This window comes from Siniperca chuatsi, linkage group LG1 (assembly GCF_020085105.1).
Source record: "Siniperca chuatsi isolate FFG_IHB_CAS linkage group LG1, ASM2008510v1, whole genome shotgun sequence".
Lineage (NCBI taxonomy): Eukaryota > Metazoa > Chordata > Actinopteri > Centrarchiformes > Sinipercidae > Siniperca > Siniperca chuatsi.
In genome coordinates this window covers 36,422,375-36,438,457 of record NC_058042.1, presented here as the reverse complement: position 1 = coordinate 36,438,457, position 16,083 = coordinate 36,422,375, and the positions used below count along the sequence as shown (strand labels likewise).

Here is a 16,083-nt window from a genome sequence, read left to right as displayed (position 1 = left end):
TTAAAAGAGTCAGATACCTGGCAATCTCTGGCAGAGTCCTCTTGATGCACTTCAGTGTCTTTTTCATCAGGGAGGAGTTCTGCAGGAGGAAGAATGGTCGGAGGAGTCGCCGTACTCTCAGTTTCTGATTAACAGAGAAAAGAAAAGATTCCTTTTTGAATGCACGGCACCATGTGACTACACACCTGAGATACGGTGAAATACGTTACACACACTTGTTATGCTTATTGTAATGTATATTTACAGAATACTTAATTTAATATCATACATTACACTTCCACTGATTGTTTACATACATACATACACACACATATATATATATATATATATACATTTATACACACACACACACACGTATATATTTGTAAATATATATTATATACTGTACATACATATATATACATAAATATATTTTTATATATATACACATATATACATACATACACATGTATACACATACATATATACAAACATATATACACATACATACATACATACATACATTTATATAGATACACACATACATACATGTGTACATACACATACATATATTAATCAACCTAAATTATAACTCATTCAAAAGACTTGTTCTTGGTCTTTCACACCCAACCTGGAAAAGACTAATAACGAATAAATTCTGTTTATTATAGTGTACCGCGCTTCTGGTCCTTATTCTGAATTTTTATCTGAATTCTCAGAGTCTTTATCAAGTTTAGTCCTTAAAACAGACAAAGTAATTATTGTAGGTGATTTCAATACTCATGTGGACATTGAAAATGATAGCCTTAGCACTGCGTTCATCTCATTCTTAGATTCAATTGGCTTTTGTCAGAGTGTACATGAAGCCACTCACTGTTTTAACCACACCCTCAACCTTGTTCTGGTATATTCCACAGAATCCTTCTTTATCGGACCATTACTTAATAACTTTTGAACTGCTATTACTGGACTACACGCCATTAGGCAAAAACTCCTACTCTAGATGTCTATCTGATATTGTTGTGGCTAGATTCAAGGAAGCGATCCCATCTGCATTTAACTCAATGTTATGTCTCAATACAACAGAGGACTCCTATGCAAATCGCAGCCCCTCCCAAATTGACCATCTAGTTGATAGTGCTGCAGGCTCACTGTGAACGACACTCAATTCTATCGCTCCTCTAAAAAAGAAGATAATAAAACAAAGAGGGTTAGCTCCATGGTAAAACCCCAAACCCCAAATTAAAGCAAACATCATAAAAACTTGAAAAGAAATGGCGTTCTAATAAGGAAGAATCTCGTTTAGTCTGGCAAGATAGTCTTAAAATATACAGGAAGGCCCTCCGTAATGCCAGAGCAGCTTACTACTCATCATTAATAGGAGGAAAATAAAAACAACCCAAGGTTTCTTTTCAGCACTGTAGCCAGGCTACAGAGAGACAGAGAGTCATAACTCTATTAAACTGGACAAGAAACTGGACATTGATCATTGACATCTCTGCAATATTTGACATAATTGTGCAATATTCTGTGTTAATACTCCTGTGCAATATACTCTTTTCAGTTTAAAATTCCCTATTTATTGATATTTATTCATACTTCTATTACTGCTGTACAATATCCTCTGTCTCATTATAATCTTAATAAGTTACACTTAACTTGACAGTTCATGCACTATTACTTTATACCGTATTATTATCCTCAACCGGTAAACCCACTTTGTACTTCACACTTATTTTAATTTTATACTTATACCCACTTGGTACTTAATTTATTTTCTGACCTGTATTATATTGTATTATATTTTTTGCTTAGTACTTCTATTCCTGTGTGCACTGATGTGATAGTGAGCTGCTGTAACAAAAGAGTTTCCCCTCGGGGATCAATAAAGTATTTCTGATTCTGATTCTGAACCATGTATTCCTATAGCCCTCAGTAGTAACAACTTCATGAGTTTCTTCAATAATAAAATTTTTACTATTAGAGAAAAAATTCATCAAGCCCTTCCCTCAACCAGTACCGACTTATCTTCAAACACAGGAACCTTAGAAACAGCTGTAAAACCTGATATATATTTTGACTGCTTTGCTCCTATCGACCTTCTTCAACTAACTTCGACGATTAATTCATCTAAGCCATCAAACTGTCTCTTAGACCCATTCCAACTAGGCTGCTTAAAGACGTTTTATCCTTAGTTGGCACCTCTTTACTGGATATGATCAATCTGTCTTTATTAACAGGCTATGTACCACAATCCTTTAAAGAAGCTGTAATTAAACCTCTTCTTAAAAAGCCCACTCTTGATCCAGGGGTTTTAGCCAACTATAGACCTATATCTAAGATCCTTGAGAAAGCTGTCACCAATCAGTTGTATGACTTTCTAAATAACAATAGTTCATTTGAGGATTTTCAGTCAGGATTGAGAGAGCATCATATCACAGAGACAGCACTGGTGAAAATTACAAATGACCTTTTAATTGCATCAGACAATGGACTTGTCTCTGTACTTGTCTTGTTAGATCTTAATGCTGCGTTCGACACCATTGACCATCACATCCTATTACAGAGACTGGAACATGTAATTGCCATTAAAGAAAGCCGCACTAAGCTGGTTTAAATCCTATCTATCAGATTGATCTCAGTTTCTATATGTTAACGGTGAGTCCTCCGTGCACGCCAAAGTTAGTCACGGAGTTCCACAAGGTTCTGTGCTTGGACTGATTCTATTCACCTTATATATGCTTCCTCTAGGCAATATTATTCAGAAACACTCCATAAACTTTCATTGTTATGCGGATGATACCCAATTATATCTATCGATCAAGCCAGATGAAACTAACCAGTTAATTAAACTTCAAGCATGCCTTAAGGACATAAAGACCTGGATGACCTGCAATTTTCTGATGTTAAACTCAGACAAAACTGAAGTTATTGTACTTGGTCCCAAACACCTCTGAGACACATTATCTAAAGATATAGTTACTCTAGATGGCATTGCCCTGGCCTCCAGCAGCACCGTAAGGAACCTCTGAGTTATCTTTGATCTGGATTTATCCTTTAACTCCCACATGAAACAAACTTCAAGGACTGCCTTTTTTCAGTAACATTGCAAAAATCAGGCACATCCTGTCTCAAAATGATGCCGATAAATTAGTGCATGCATTTGTTACTTCTAGGTTGGACTACTGCAATTCCTTATAATCAGGCTGCCCGAATAAGTCCCTTAAGACCCTCCAGTTGATCCAGAATGCTGCGGCACATGTACTGACAAGAACTAGGAAAAGAGATCATATCTCTCCAATATTAGCTTCTCTGCACTGGCTCCTTGTAAAGTCCAGAATATAATTTAAAATCCTTCTCCTCGCCTACAAAGCTCTTAATGGTCAGGCACCATCGTATCTTAAAGATCTCATAATACCTTATTACCCGACTAGAACACTGTGCTCCCAGGATGCAGGGTTACTTGTGGTTCCTTGAGTCTCCAAAAGTAGAATGGGAGCCAGAGCCTTCAGTTATCAAGCTCCTCTCCTGTGAAATCACATCCCAGTTTGGGTTTGGGAGGCAGACACCATCTCCACATTTAAGAGTAGGCTTAAGACTTTCCTCTTTGATAAGGCTTATAGTTAGGGCTGGCTTGGGTGAGCCCTAAACCATCCCTTAGTTATGCTGCTATAGGCCAAGACTGCCAGGCGACTTCCCATGATGCACCTCTTTCCTCTCTCCATCTTTCCTCATGCATTTTTATCGCATTATTGCATGTTACTACCTCGACATCTTCTCTCTCTCTCTTTTGTGCTTTCTCGTTTCTCTCCTCTCTCCTTCTGTCGCTCTCAGCGGGTATTTCTGCCTCCGCAGCTACGTCTGGATCTGTGGTTGTGGGCCACTTGCTGTCCCCGTGTTCCTCCTCGATAACTGCTACTACAGTTGTTGTTATTGGCTCTGTTACTAATACTGACATTATTTTTCCTATAGCTGACATTCCTATTATTATTATTAATTTATTAATATAAACACTACAATTACATTTCTACTATTTTAAAAATTCTAGGTGGTATTTGCATTATATACATTATATATATATATATACATTATATATATATATATATATTATATATATATATATATATATATATATATACACACACACACACACACACACACACATATATATGTGTATATATATATATATATATGTGTGTGTATATATACATGTATGTGTATATATATATACATATATTATACACACACATACAGAGGTGTGCAAAAGTGTTTGCCCCTTCCTGATTTCTTATTTTTTTGCATGTTTGTCACACTTAAATGTTTCAGGTCATCAAACTAATTTAAATATTAGTCAAAGATAACACAAGTAAACACAAAATGCGGTTTTTAAATGAAGGTTGTTATTATTAAGGGAAAACAAAATCCAAACCTAATTTTTGCCAGAAAACATCTTGATGATCCCCAAGACTTTTGGGAATATACTTTGTGGACTGACGAGACAAAAGTTGAACCTTTTGGAAGGTGTGTGTCTCATTATATCTGGCGTAAAAGTAACACCGCATTTCAGAAAAAGAACATCATACCAACATTAAAATACGGTGGTGGTAGTGTGATGGTCTGGGGTTGTTTTGCTGCTTTAGGATCTGGAAGACTTGCTGTGATAAATGGACCCATGAATTCTGCTGTCTACCAAAAACTCCTGAAGGAGAATGTCCATCCATCTGTTTGTGACCTCAAGCTGAAGTGAACTTGGGTTCTGCAGCAGGACAATGATCCAAAACACACCAGCAAGTCCACCTCTGAATGGCTGAAGAAGAACAAAATGAAGACTTTGGAGTGGCCTAGTCAAAGTCCTGACCTGAATCCTACTGAGATGCTGAGATGCATGACCTTAAAAAGGCAGTTCATGCTCGAAAACCCTCCAATGTGGCTGAATTACAACAATTCTGCAAAGATGAGTGGGCCAAAATTCCTCCACAGCGCTGTAAAAGACTCATTGTAAGTTATCGCAAACGCTTGATTGCAGTTGTTGCTGCTAAGGGTGGCCCAACCAGTTATAGGTCAAACCAACATAGGGCCATGTAGGTTTGGCTTTTGTTTTCCCTTAATAATAACAACCTTCATTTAAAAACTGCATTTTGTGTTTACTTGTGTTATCTTTGACTAATATTTAAATTTGTTTGATGATCTGAAACATTTAAGTGTGACAAACATGCAAAAAAATAAGAAATCAGGAAGAGGGCAAACTCTTTCGCACACTACTGTATACATAAATTAATTTCTTAATTACATTAAGAAATTAATTTGGTGACACAGTAATAGTTGTAGTCCAAAAATTATAAGAGTTGTGAGACTAGCTCAAATTCTCTGCCATTGCTGCTGGTTGATGTTAAATGCATTCTGGGATACTTGTCTACACCAAATTTAGTCAGCTCCCAAAGTATCCTTGATAAAATGGACAGAGCAAGACCACTTTCAATCATTTGGACTGTACTTGTCTAAGTGCGAACTTTGAATTGGGCCATGACATGATAAAGTTTCATAGGTCTACAAGAACAGACACGAATGCAGAATGAGAGTGGCCTACTGTTTCATGTTGTACTGTCCCACTGACTTCTCTACAGCTTTCAACAACACTATGTATCTCAAGCTTTTCTTTTTCTGCAAGCTAAACATCCTTATGAGTACTAATAATACTCTTTACTGTATACTGCGTGATGGTGGACTACACTCCTCTAAGCACAACATGTTTAGAGAAGGATGACAGAAGACAGCCTCACCTCATCACACACCATGCTGACAGACAACACCCAGTCGATGACGGAGACTGAAATCACTACTGTGTAGCCGATCAGCCATTTGCTCTTTCTGAATTCTTCCCAGCCAATCAAGTAGCTCTGAGGACAAAGTGAAGCAGTGGTTCAAATGGACAAATAAGTAGGAAATAACTATAAGAAACAGCAAGTTTATTTGGAAACATCAAATGTGGCAAATTCCATGTTGAAACCCTTGTTCAACCAGACAGCTGCTAATGTCCTGAGAACAAATGTTTTCCACCCTGGCTGTGCCTACCTTGACAGCAAGATCAAGAGAGAAGATGATGAGGCAGACCATCTCGATGCTCTCGGTGAAGCCGCAGGGAGGCTGCCAGGGTGGAGAGCGATGCCGAGGGTCTGAGGACACGGACAGGGAGGACGGGCGCTCCACGAATGCCAGCAGCAACACCGCCGCAATGGTTAGGCCCAAGCCCCTGGGGCAAGGAAAGATGGGTGAATGGATGGACAAATGGATGCAGGAATATGGCTTAGAGAAAAGAAAATTGTCATTCAACTCCATGTGTTGATGAGGCTTACCAGATGGTGCTGTCTAAACTTGCTCAATCTTGCTCAAAAAAGTGTTGACAGGTAAAGTTTACTCTGTATTCTTTATCACCACTTACAATCCTCAAGTTCACATTGTTAAAGGAACAGTTCGTACACCTGTGCTTTTCCTGTTATTATGTCAAAATGTCTGTTGTGAAAAGGGCCTTTTGGTAGTGTTGATGGGTGGGAAGCCAGTGAGGGATAACACTGTTGTCACTGCACTACCATCTCCTACTGGTAGTGCAGGATACTTGTGTGGAGGAAGGTGAGATCTATTGATCTGTTCCTCCTGAGTGAGTCACACCCTGACAACATGTGTATCAATCAACCAGTCAATTAGTTTGTCGATCAAAACATTTAAAGTAGACGTCACTTTCATCAGTCAAGCCTTGTAGTGGGCGAACAACATTTGTCTTGATTTTTTTAAGCATTCTCAAATGCTACAATTCTAGTTGACACCAACTGTAATAATCTGATCCAGCTACTGTTTTACAAAATCCTCATTGGTCCAATCAAGTCTGTCATAATATTTCCCCCCATTATCGCTTTTTCCATTTTTGACCAACTACACCAACTTCCAAATGTATTAAGAGGGCTGACATACCGACATGTACAACTGTACAGTGTATCCCGTTTACAAACAATCAAGGATGCAACCACAGCAGGAGGATAGAAAGCAAGAGCCACAATGTCACGGTAGGTTGTATATGCACATTTCCATTATTTAGAAATAAAGAACCTTGCTGGAAACCAGTAAAATTACTGTTTAGAGGTGAACTTGCATGCAGCACTTGTCCTCGCATTTCCAAATGTTAGCTAAAGCTAAGATGACTAATAAAATTCCAGGGTGAAATGGCAGCTAACAGCAGTAACAATGCTAACAGCGACTACACGAAGTTAGCTCTCGTAGTGAAAAACTACAAAGTATTTTTCAGACCCTTATCAGGCAGCACAGATAAGAGCACAGAACCTCCTCTCACACAAGTAACGCTAGCATTAAAAAAAGTAACATTAGCATGCATGAACTTGGGGAACAATGGGGTGAATGTCTGTTATCTTCATTGGGGGGTTTTGAATAAAAATCTTTGCTATGACCCTCCAGACCTCAACTGGCTTGTTCCCCAATTTTCAACAGTAAAGGTGTCAATGTTGGAGACTTGCCAGACAAGACAAGAACTTTCCACCCCGGAGAAAATATATGTCTTGTTGTGCTAATGGAGCAACAGCAAAATTTTATGACAATAAATTGACTCTCTGGGATAGTTTACACACCCTATCTCTTTCTCCTCACTGATGATCTGGTCTGAGATAAGATGTCCTGCCAGATGCCTGTCATAAACTTAAGTGCAGTCCTGAGGAAGTAAAACTTTTATATTCTTCCTTTTCTATCTCGAGTCTGAATTAATGCATACACACTATCAGCTATCTAATCAAATCAGTAACCCAGCTAACATTAACATTCTGTTACAGAAAAATGACTGCTACTTTAAATAGCACACTTTACCCTGTCTCAGTTATGACAGCAGGAGGGCCTAAGAATGGCGGTTTTAATTGGATATTCTGTCTACAGTTTTGAATATCTCAACAACTACTGGCTAGATCTGCATCAACAAATGCAAAATTGCATATTGATTGCTGTGTTCACATTTTTGTAGGGTGTAATGAACACTGCAGCCTCTAGAGGACACACGGATTCTGACTTTCACTCTTTAAATAAATCAGCATTAAACACAAAGCGGAAGAAAAAATATCCCATCATACATAAAAATGGCTCTGAGGGAAAAAGTTAATCTGGAATACTGTTGACCTACTGTATGCTGAATCATTCATGTGTTATTCATTGGGCCTCATGCAAGAACCACTTGTACGATTCTTTCTAAAGCGACTTGTACGAGTGTTTTAGGAGTGATTCACCAATTTTCTCGTATTTTGAATTTTCTCTTAGACACAAACACAATTTACGAGTGGTCCAGACCTGTCGTAGCAGTCATGTGCAATTAGTCTGCTGTTTTGTTAAGTTTTTCACTAATGGATTGTATATTTCATTACTTTGAAGCAATTTTGAGTATGAAAATCCTAAGACAGTTGCCTTAGACTGTCTTTAGACAGCATGCTGATACTGTATATTGGCAGAGACAGATGAATGGTTGTTGTCACGTTTAGATTACCATGGGCTGGGCTTCTACAAATGTGTAACTGAAAAATTATAGGCTTTCCTTTATGGATCTCCAAAAGCAAGACTTCAATCTCCAAACTCGTAAAGTTCTTATTTTTACTCTTTACTCTCATTTTCATGGATGAACACTTCCTGACATATGAACATATTACAGGTGGGACAAAATCTCTTGTTTCTGTAGTGTCACCCAGTTTGGGAAATACCAATATAAATATATCTCAAATATTATTCTATGGCTCTGTGGCTTATTTCGAAATAAATAAATAAGCAACAATTTGAATCAGTGCAGTACCTAAGGAGCTGTATGAGCATCAAAGATTGACTTCTTACTGCTGGAACTGTGTTTTTGACCTACAGTAAATCATCACTTTCGCAAAGCTACATTTGGCCATAAAGTTTTGAGGAGAGAGCATGTGTTCTTTTCTGCATCCTGCACAAGGTCAGATGCAGAAATGATTTTTACATTTTTGCCAAAATAGTATCTTTTAGTAATCCCTGTCAATGAATAACTCTCCTCCCACTGAATGTCTCTGCCTGAACACCATCTCCTGGCGACTCCTATTCGGTTAGGACATCTCTGGAGCAGCGCTGTAAATCAGGAGGTCCCGGAACACAGAGAGGGTGCTGTTCCGGCGGGTCAGGAGAGAGAAAAAGTCATGGAACGCCTGGAGCACATTGGACAACGCCTAGGTTAGCTGTTAAAACTAAACTAAACTGTCATCACAAACAAAGCATTATTTATTTATATCATAGCATTCACAATAATCACGTAGAAACAGCTGTTTAAGGTTAGCCTCTCTCTCTCTCTCTCTCTCTCTCTCTCTCTCTCTTCCCTGTCATTTCCTTTCTGTCTGTGGATTGCTGCTACAATGGGGGGAAAGTGGAATTAGGGCTGAAAGTTCTATTTACAACCCCGAAAAGCAAGCAGGCTAAGAAACCAAACCAAGTGATGTGTTCTGGCTGGCTGGCTGTAGGGCTTATAGCAATCATATGCCAAAATATTCAGACACCAAAAAGCATTAAACCACTAGAATACAGTGCCATTATGTTGATCTGCCGAAATGACTGGTCTTCACTGACCTTGAAGAAATTCAACAAATTTGATTGTCTTTTTGACATTTTACCAGTTTCCTCCCTGTTGCTGAGGGTTTCCTAATTCAGATAGCAGTAACATTAGCTCACGTGACGTGCACAAAAATCACACACTTCAGGCGTCACTGCATGACCTGACCTCTCTCTCTTTAAAAAAAAATCGGATTTAAAATGCATCCAAAACAGGCAAACAAGTGGTTTACAAGTAACTTCGAATGGGAAATAAAAGAATGACAGAACAGATAACAAAAAATATTACACAAAATGTAATTACAGATTATGATAGTGACAAGGAGTTGTCGGATCCAAACAAATAGGTTCCAATCTGGGAGGTGTGTGAACTTACCGCTGGCATATCCTGGAGTAGTACCACCGATACAGGCGGAGCGAGCTGGCATCCACACGGTGGTTGATGGACCGGTACTATGAGCAAAAAACAAACTTAAATAATATAGGACTTTTTCAAACAAGAGTGCTTTACAGGAGAGACAAAAGAGAAAATACAGTATGATTAAAATGTACATTGATTCGGCTTCTCAGACTTTGCAGGACGCTGTAACAGATTCACCATTCTGACTCTTCCCTCTCAGCACGGGTTATCTGGCGACACCGAGTTCCGATATGCTACCAGCGCTGTCCTTCCCCCAAATTTAAAATCTGTATACCTCACTGCATGGGACTAACTAGAAGATGAAGAAACAGTATCTAATGTAGATCACTCATGTCATTGCCGATGGTATTGGATCAGTGCATCCCTCTTCCAGAGTCGAGGAGCAACAACAGCAAAAGCATGAGCACCTTTAGTTAGAAGAGTCCCTGCTCTTCTAAGCACAGAGGTTCCTGCCCATGCAAAACTTTGAAATCAATCCTAAAAGTGACAGGGAGCTAGTGTAATCTAATCTGGTGCGATACATGTTCAATTTTTGTTTTGACTTTTGCAGTGTTCCTTAGTTGGAAAAAGCAGGACTGAAGCAGAAATTGCACAACAAGCTTATTAGGTATATTTTCACACAAGATGGTGGACAAAACGCCTTACAGTAGTAAGGAAAGTCATTGTACGTACCTGTATGGCGTCCTCGATGAATACAACAGCCTGCTGGATGAAGAGGTCCTCATCTGTGGACAGTGAGACAAGAGAGAGTGGCAGGACCATCTGAACAGTTCCTCTGACTCGGAAGCAGAATTAGCAAAGATCTTCACATATCCCAGAGGTGCTCTTCACTGCCCTGAATCCCCATGCGTACCTTCACTCACCATGGTTCCTGTGCAACAGAATGTACAGAACACGTTCTCTGACTAAAACACAACTGTAGAACTGGTTGGACTGGGAGCTGAGATGATGGTTTGCTTTTTCTTGAGGCAAAATTGGGGAAAACAGCAGCTGGGATACAGCTGAGTGCTGTGGTAAAGCTGTAGGTTGTTTTTCTAACTGTGGTTTATCTCCACTCAAACACCAAAAATACCCACACATACAGAAAGCTGTGATCATTCTTTAATAAGCCTGAATCGAATATCATACTGATGTACATGCAGATAGCCCAAAGCCACGTTAGCGGATACTAGAGACTGAAATCTTCATCACACGCAACAGTGCAAATGTGTTGGACAGAAGAAACAACATCCTGACGATTTTTCTATTCTTACAGCCTCACCAGTAGTGATGCTAAAAATGTAACGTTTGTCCTCAGGGTGGCGCTAGTAGAAAGAATCATTTCATTCGACCCGCCCTACCTGGTAAATGCCCACATCTTTCAAACTCAATGTCCAGTATAAAATGCAGACTTTCCGTAATACATTTGTTTTCAAAGACATTAGAAAGCTTCTCCAGAGCCACTGAACAGGCGGAGAAGTACTGTGCATGACCATTAACCTGGCCGTTATGTCCCCCCTTTCAAGAACTAACTACAGTGTAATACGTGTCCTTAGTGTCAGTAAAAGTTTGATTTTGTTAATTGTGAGCAGCTGATGAGCTTTCCTGTGGTATGGCAGTCTCTGACGATAATTTGCCAGCAGGTTTAACATGCTTCGAGGGGCTTTTTTTGCCCTAATTTAGGCCTGTCAGGTAATACGTTCTCCAATGCAGTGTACACACAACAATGCAGCGGTTAGTTTGAGGTTTTGGACAGAAACATGGAGCTTTTTTCAACTCAGATTATGTCACATTTTCAAGATACGGGGCGGAACATAACTTTTTAAAATATCATTTTATCATTACTATTTAATCATATTTGCTCTTGTTATTGATAGAAGTGGAGTGTGGCACAGAAGAGAATGATGCACTAAAACAAAATACATCTAGCAGGTGTCAACTGACAAATCAGGGGAGAATGGACAGACATGCATGACTTAAACTGTAAATGAGACATGATGAGTTCATCAATATTCAGTCAATACTTCACACGAGATAACTATTATGAAAAAGGACTAAGGCTAAGGGGAAATCAGAGACTGTTGTGCCCACATCTTTACAGAGACCTGCTCCACCACAACATCAACAACTACAACTTACATTTCACTGTGCAACCCTGTGTTGTAAGATGACAAATAAATGACCTTGATTCCTTTATTACCTTGTATCTTGTCATGATACACATTTGCAAATGATTAATGTTAAACAAATATAATAAAATAATAACAGAATCATTTTTAAAAACTCATGTTCCACTCCCAAGCTTGCAAATGTGACATAAAGACCAGTGGGTCCTGCAGCAGCATGTAGGTGTTTGCATCGGACGGCCAGCAGGCCAGCAGACCAGCAGGTCCTGTTCTGCTGCCAGAGGCGGATCAACACGGCAGCGGCGGATGGCCGCCCACACCGAGTCTGGTTCTGTCCGAGGTTTCTGCCTCTTAAAGGAAGTGTTTCCTTGCCACTGTCGCCAAATGCTTGCTCAAGGTGGGATTTGTTGGGTCTCTGTAAATAATATTACAAAGAGTTCGGTCTAGACCTGCTCTATAGGAAAAGTGCACTGAGATAACTTCTGTTATGAATTGGCGCTATATAAATAAAACTGAATTGAACTGATCAGACATGACTGGAAAGTCCCTTTTCTGTGCAGCTGGAATCCAGCTCATTTGGTGACTTATCAATGAATGTATGAAGGAACTGTGAATTCACATTCATTAACTGATGATCTCTGTACAGTGAGTGTTAACTAATCCCATAAAGTCAGAGACTTGATCATTTGTTAACGGTGAGAAACAGAAATTCATGCCTACATCCTGCATTCATAAATCATTACGAGCCCGCGTTAGTTAACGGTTGGGTATACTGTATGCTTTGTAACATTAGAAAGTGTTACCCAACTATGCCTGCTAAGACAGGTTCGGGGGAACATTATAGAAAGTATTTGAAAGGCCCTCAGGAACATGGGCTGTGTGGGGATTTTGGCTAAGGGCCACAGCCACTTCAGGTCACATGATGCCCTGGGACCCAGATGGACTATTTTGTATACATAACAATAACAACAGAATCAATTTACACGAGCATCACACTCACTGGAAAATGACTCTATCTGGAAGGCTCTAAGGGAAGGAAGACAAACACTATCCTACTAGTGGCTGCCATTGATCCGAATCAGCTTTGTTGACCAAGTATGCAAACAAATGTTCTTGTATTTTTGTTGTAAAAATGTGAGGGCAGCTTGAAAAACTGGAATGTTAACATGTACAATTATATTAAAGTGTATACGATGCTTATATCAAAATAGAATATCAGTAAAACAGTTGTCGCAATTTGAACCATTTGTGCAATATTTTGTGCAGCTGCATGGATTAGTCAATTCATTGCTTAGTTGATCAGCAGAATATTAATTGGCAACCATTTAGATAATCAAATAATTGTTTGAGTCATTTTTCAATCAAAAATCTCTAATATTCACTAGTTCCACCATGTCAAGCATGAAGACTGGATGCTCTTCTTCATCATTTATGTTAGTGAGAGAATATCCACAGACTGCTATACAATGACTAACTTTTCCGTTCAGCAGTTACATGTTTCAGATATGATGACTCAGCTGTAGCCACACACACACACACACACACACACACACACACACGGTGCTGCTGACTCGATGCATCACAGCAGGATGTGTCATAGTGGCGGTGGCGGTGGGTGCTCATGACACTGCTGCAACACGCAGCTAACACCCACCACAGCGGACAAACGAGTGTGAACTTCTCACGCTCTCACGGCGCAGCGCTGAAACACTCAGGTCTCAGGTCTCACGGGAAACACTGAGGGATATTAAGACTTGTTTTGCTGTAGAACAAACTCAGTTTCATAAATTATTAGAGACCTCTGCTGCTTTCACAAGCGCTACATGACAGGATGTTAACTTGGGATTCTCATTCATTCCTGTTTGCCCACATGCTGTCTGTGAAGCGTTTTGCTGGATAGATAAACTGAAAATCTGGGGAGGGAGTGCTTGTCTGATTATTGTTGTCATTGTACAACTTTTTTTTTTTTTTTACCGTTTTTGCTCTGCACCTTGAGGAGAATTTTTTTTTGTAGACTGATCTGAAAAGAGAAGAATCTGATCTACATCCAGTGTGTTTCCCGGTTAATCAAAGAGATGGTAACTGATTATCACAGCGCTCTTAATAAGGCAGAACACGGCGTGCAGTTATATTATGTTGTGCAGCAGCCTTTACGTTGATTTGACAACATTCAGTTCAGATTTGTGCCGTATCAGAATGTTCCTGGGTCCGACCTAGTAACATCCACCTGTGACTTTTGAATTCAGACATTAGACCATGTTAAAGTTCCATGACATTTACCCAGTGAGGTGTATGTCTAAAAGGGGCTCAGTTCATATCATCAATCATATTGTTAACACAAAGACATTGTTAAACACATTCAACAAAACATTTTGCATTTCGTCAGCAGCCTACAATTTCAGAAATGTCCTCCCGCTCCCGTCACCGTCCAGACAGCCGCGTCAGGTTACGTCACAGCGGGACAGAGTTACAGGTTGTATGCTGTAAATTAATATTACATACTCTAGCAGCTTTTAAAATAAAGTCCAGAGAAACAGCACGTGAATAATATTTCTGTAATTATAAACTCCTTATTACATAACTATTATTGCTACTGAATACTTAATTATCAACTATTGTTATTACCAGCTATTGGAATAAAGCATACACTTTCCATACTGTGCAAATAGAACAAACATCCTTCCATAAAACCTTACAGCTGAATCAATGATAAGAGCAGCCTGTCTGCAGTCTAAATCAGATAGCCTTGTAGTTGCTGCCGGGTGTGTGTTTTCCACTTCTGATGGAGCTATGCTTCCAGTCTTTGTTCACGGATCTATCTGGATGCACAGACACGAAGCTGATCTTTTCTTCTGACTCCGTGTCAGAGACGGAAACAAGAGGATTTCTCAAAATGTTGCACTGTTCCTTCCACAATCAGCCTAGTAGGTCATTATGCAATTATTTTAATGTAAAATAACTAGTACTTTGGGGTTTCTTGAACGAAAATGACGAAACTATACTCGTAGCTGACTTGTGTGGAAACATGAATCACCCTTTGTGTGGAAACGTCAAACCCTCTGCTTTGATAATGGACCATGTGATTGTTCTATCAGCGTACAGACCCAGCCCTATCAAAATCATCTATACACGCCATGGGAGTTAAAACCTGGTGTGGCATTAGAATTCCATACAGGAAGCCTAGTGGCTCCATACATAAAACGTAGTTAGCTTTAAACTGCAGCATGAAAACGGCAGAGAAAGACAACGAGACCGTTCATTACAGTGCTGTGAGTCACAGGACACGTCGCCGCTGCTCAAATTCTATTAGCTTTAAAGAGCACAATAAAGGGGAATACTCACTTCACTTGCAGAACAGTACACTATTTTGTGCATCATAATAAGTGGAATGAAACTGATCAAAGCTATAGGAAATCAATGTATCTTAATTAAAATAATATTATATATCTGCTTTACTCACAGAATAATTGTAAAGTTCCGTCTGCTTTTGCACCATACACCCCCGTTCTACACCAACAATTCTTTCACGCCTTTCAGCTGGCAGATAGAGCTGAAGGCTGAGAACACTAACACCACTTCAACTAACTGATTCCGCTCGGACGTTACAATCAGATGCACCGGTTGGACACCTGATAAGCCATGCGCCACGAGGAGGAGGCCAAATCACCTTCTGCCTTCCAGTATGTAGCTCATAACGGGACTCAACTCTCCCCTGAAAGTTGTGAGCGCTCATAGAATTTTTAGGCATACTGAATGCAGGCTATACACAGCGTATATTACAACTGAAACGATTAGCTGATTCACAGAAAAACACCGCTGATAATCGAATCAGCACAACAATGTCAAACCTTCTGTGGTTCCAGCTTCTCGAGGGTGAGGATTTGCTGTTTTCTATCTTTGTCAACTTAATATCTTTGGAGTTGGACAAAGCAAGACATTAGAAGACATCACCTCCCGCTTTGGGAAATTGTGATGAGA

The 16,083-nt window shown here is 39.5% G+C and overlaps 1 protein-coding gene across 3 annotated transcripts in view; it reads right to left on the bottom strand.

Annotated features, from left to right (window-relative positions):
* The window catches only part of tpcn2 (two pore segment channel 2), a 39,926-nt gene that overhangs the window by 20,557 nt on the left and 3,286 nt on the right, over window positions 1-16,083 (bottom strand). For 2 of the 3 annotated variants that reach the window (XM_044190259.1, XM_044190249.1), the window contains exons 2-6: window positions 10,673-10,725; window positions 9,956-10,032; window positions 6,052-6,229; window positions 5,760-5,876; window positions 18-124 (exon numbers count right to left, since the gene is read on the bottom strand). In XM_044190259.1, the coding sequence (XP_044046194.1) occupies window positions 18-124; window positions 5,760-5,876; window positions 6,052-6,093 (266 nt within the window). In that variant the 5' untranslated portion in view covers window positions 6,094-6,229; window positions 9,956-10,032; window positions 10,673-10,725. Of the gene's footprint in view, window positions 1-17; window positions 125-5,759; window positions 5,877-6,051; window positions 6,230-9,955; window positions 10,033-10,672; window positions 10,726-10,853; window positions 10,872-16,083 lie in introns of all 3 variants that reach the window. The other variant, XM_044190241.1, reaches the window with a different exon arrangement.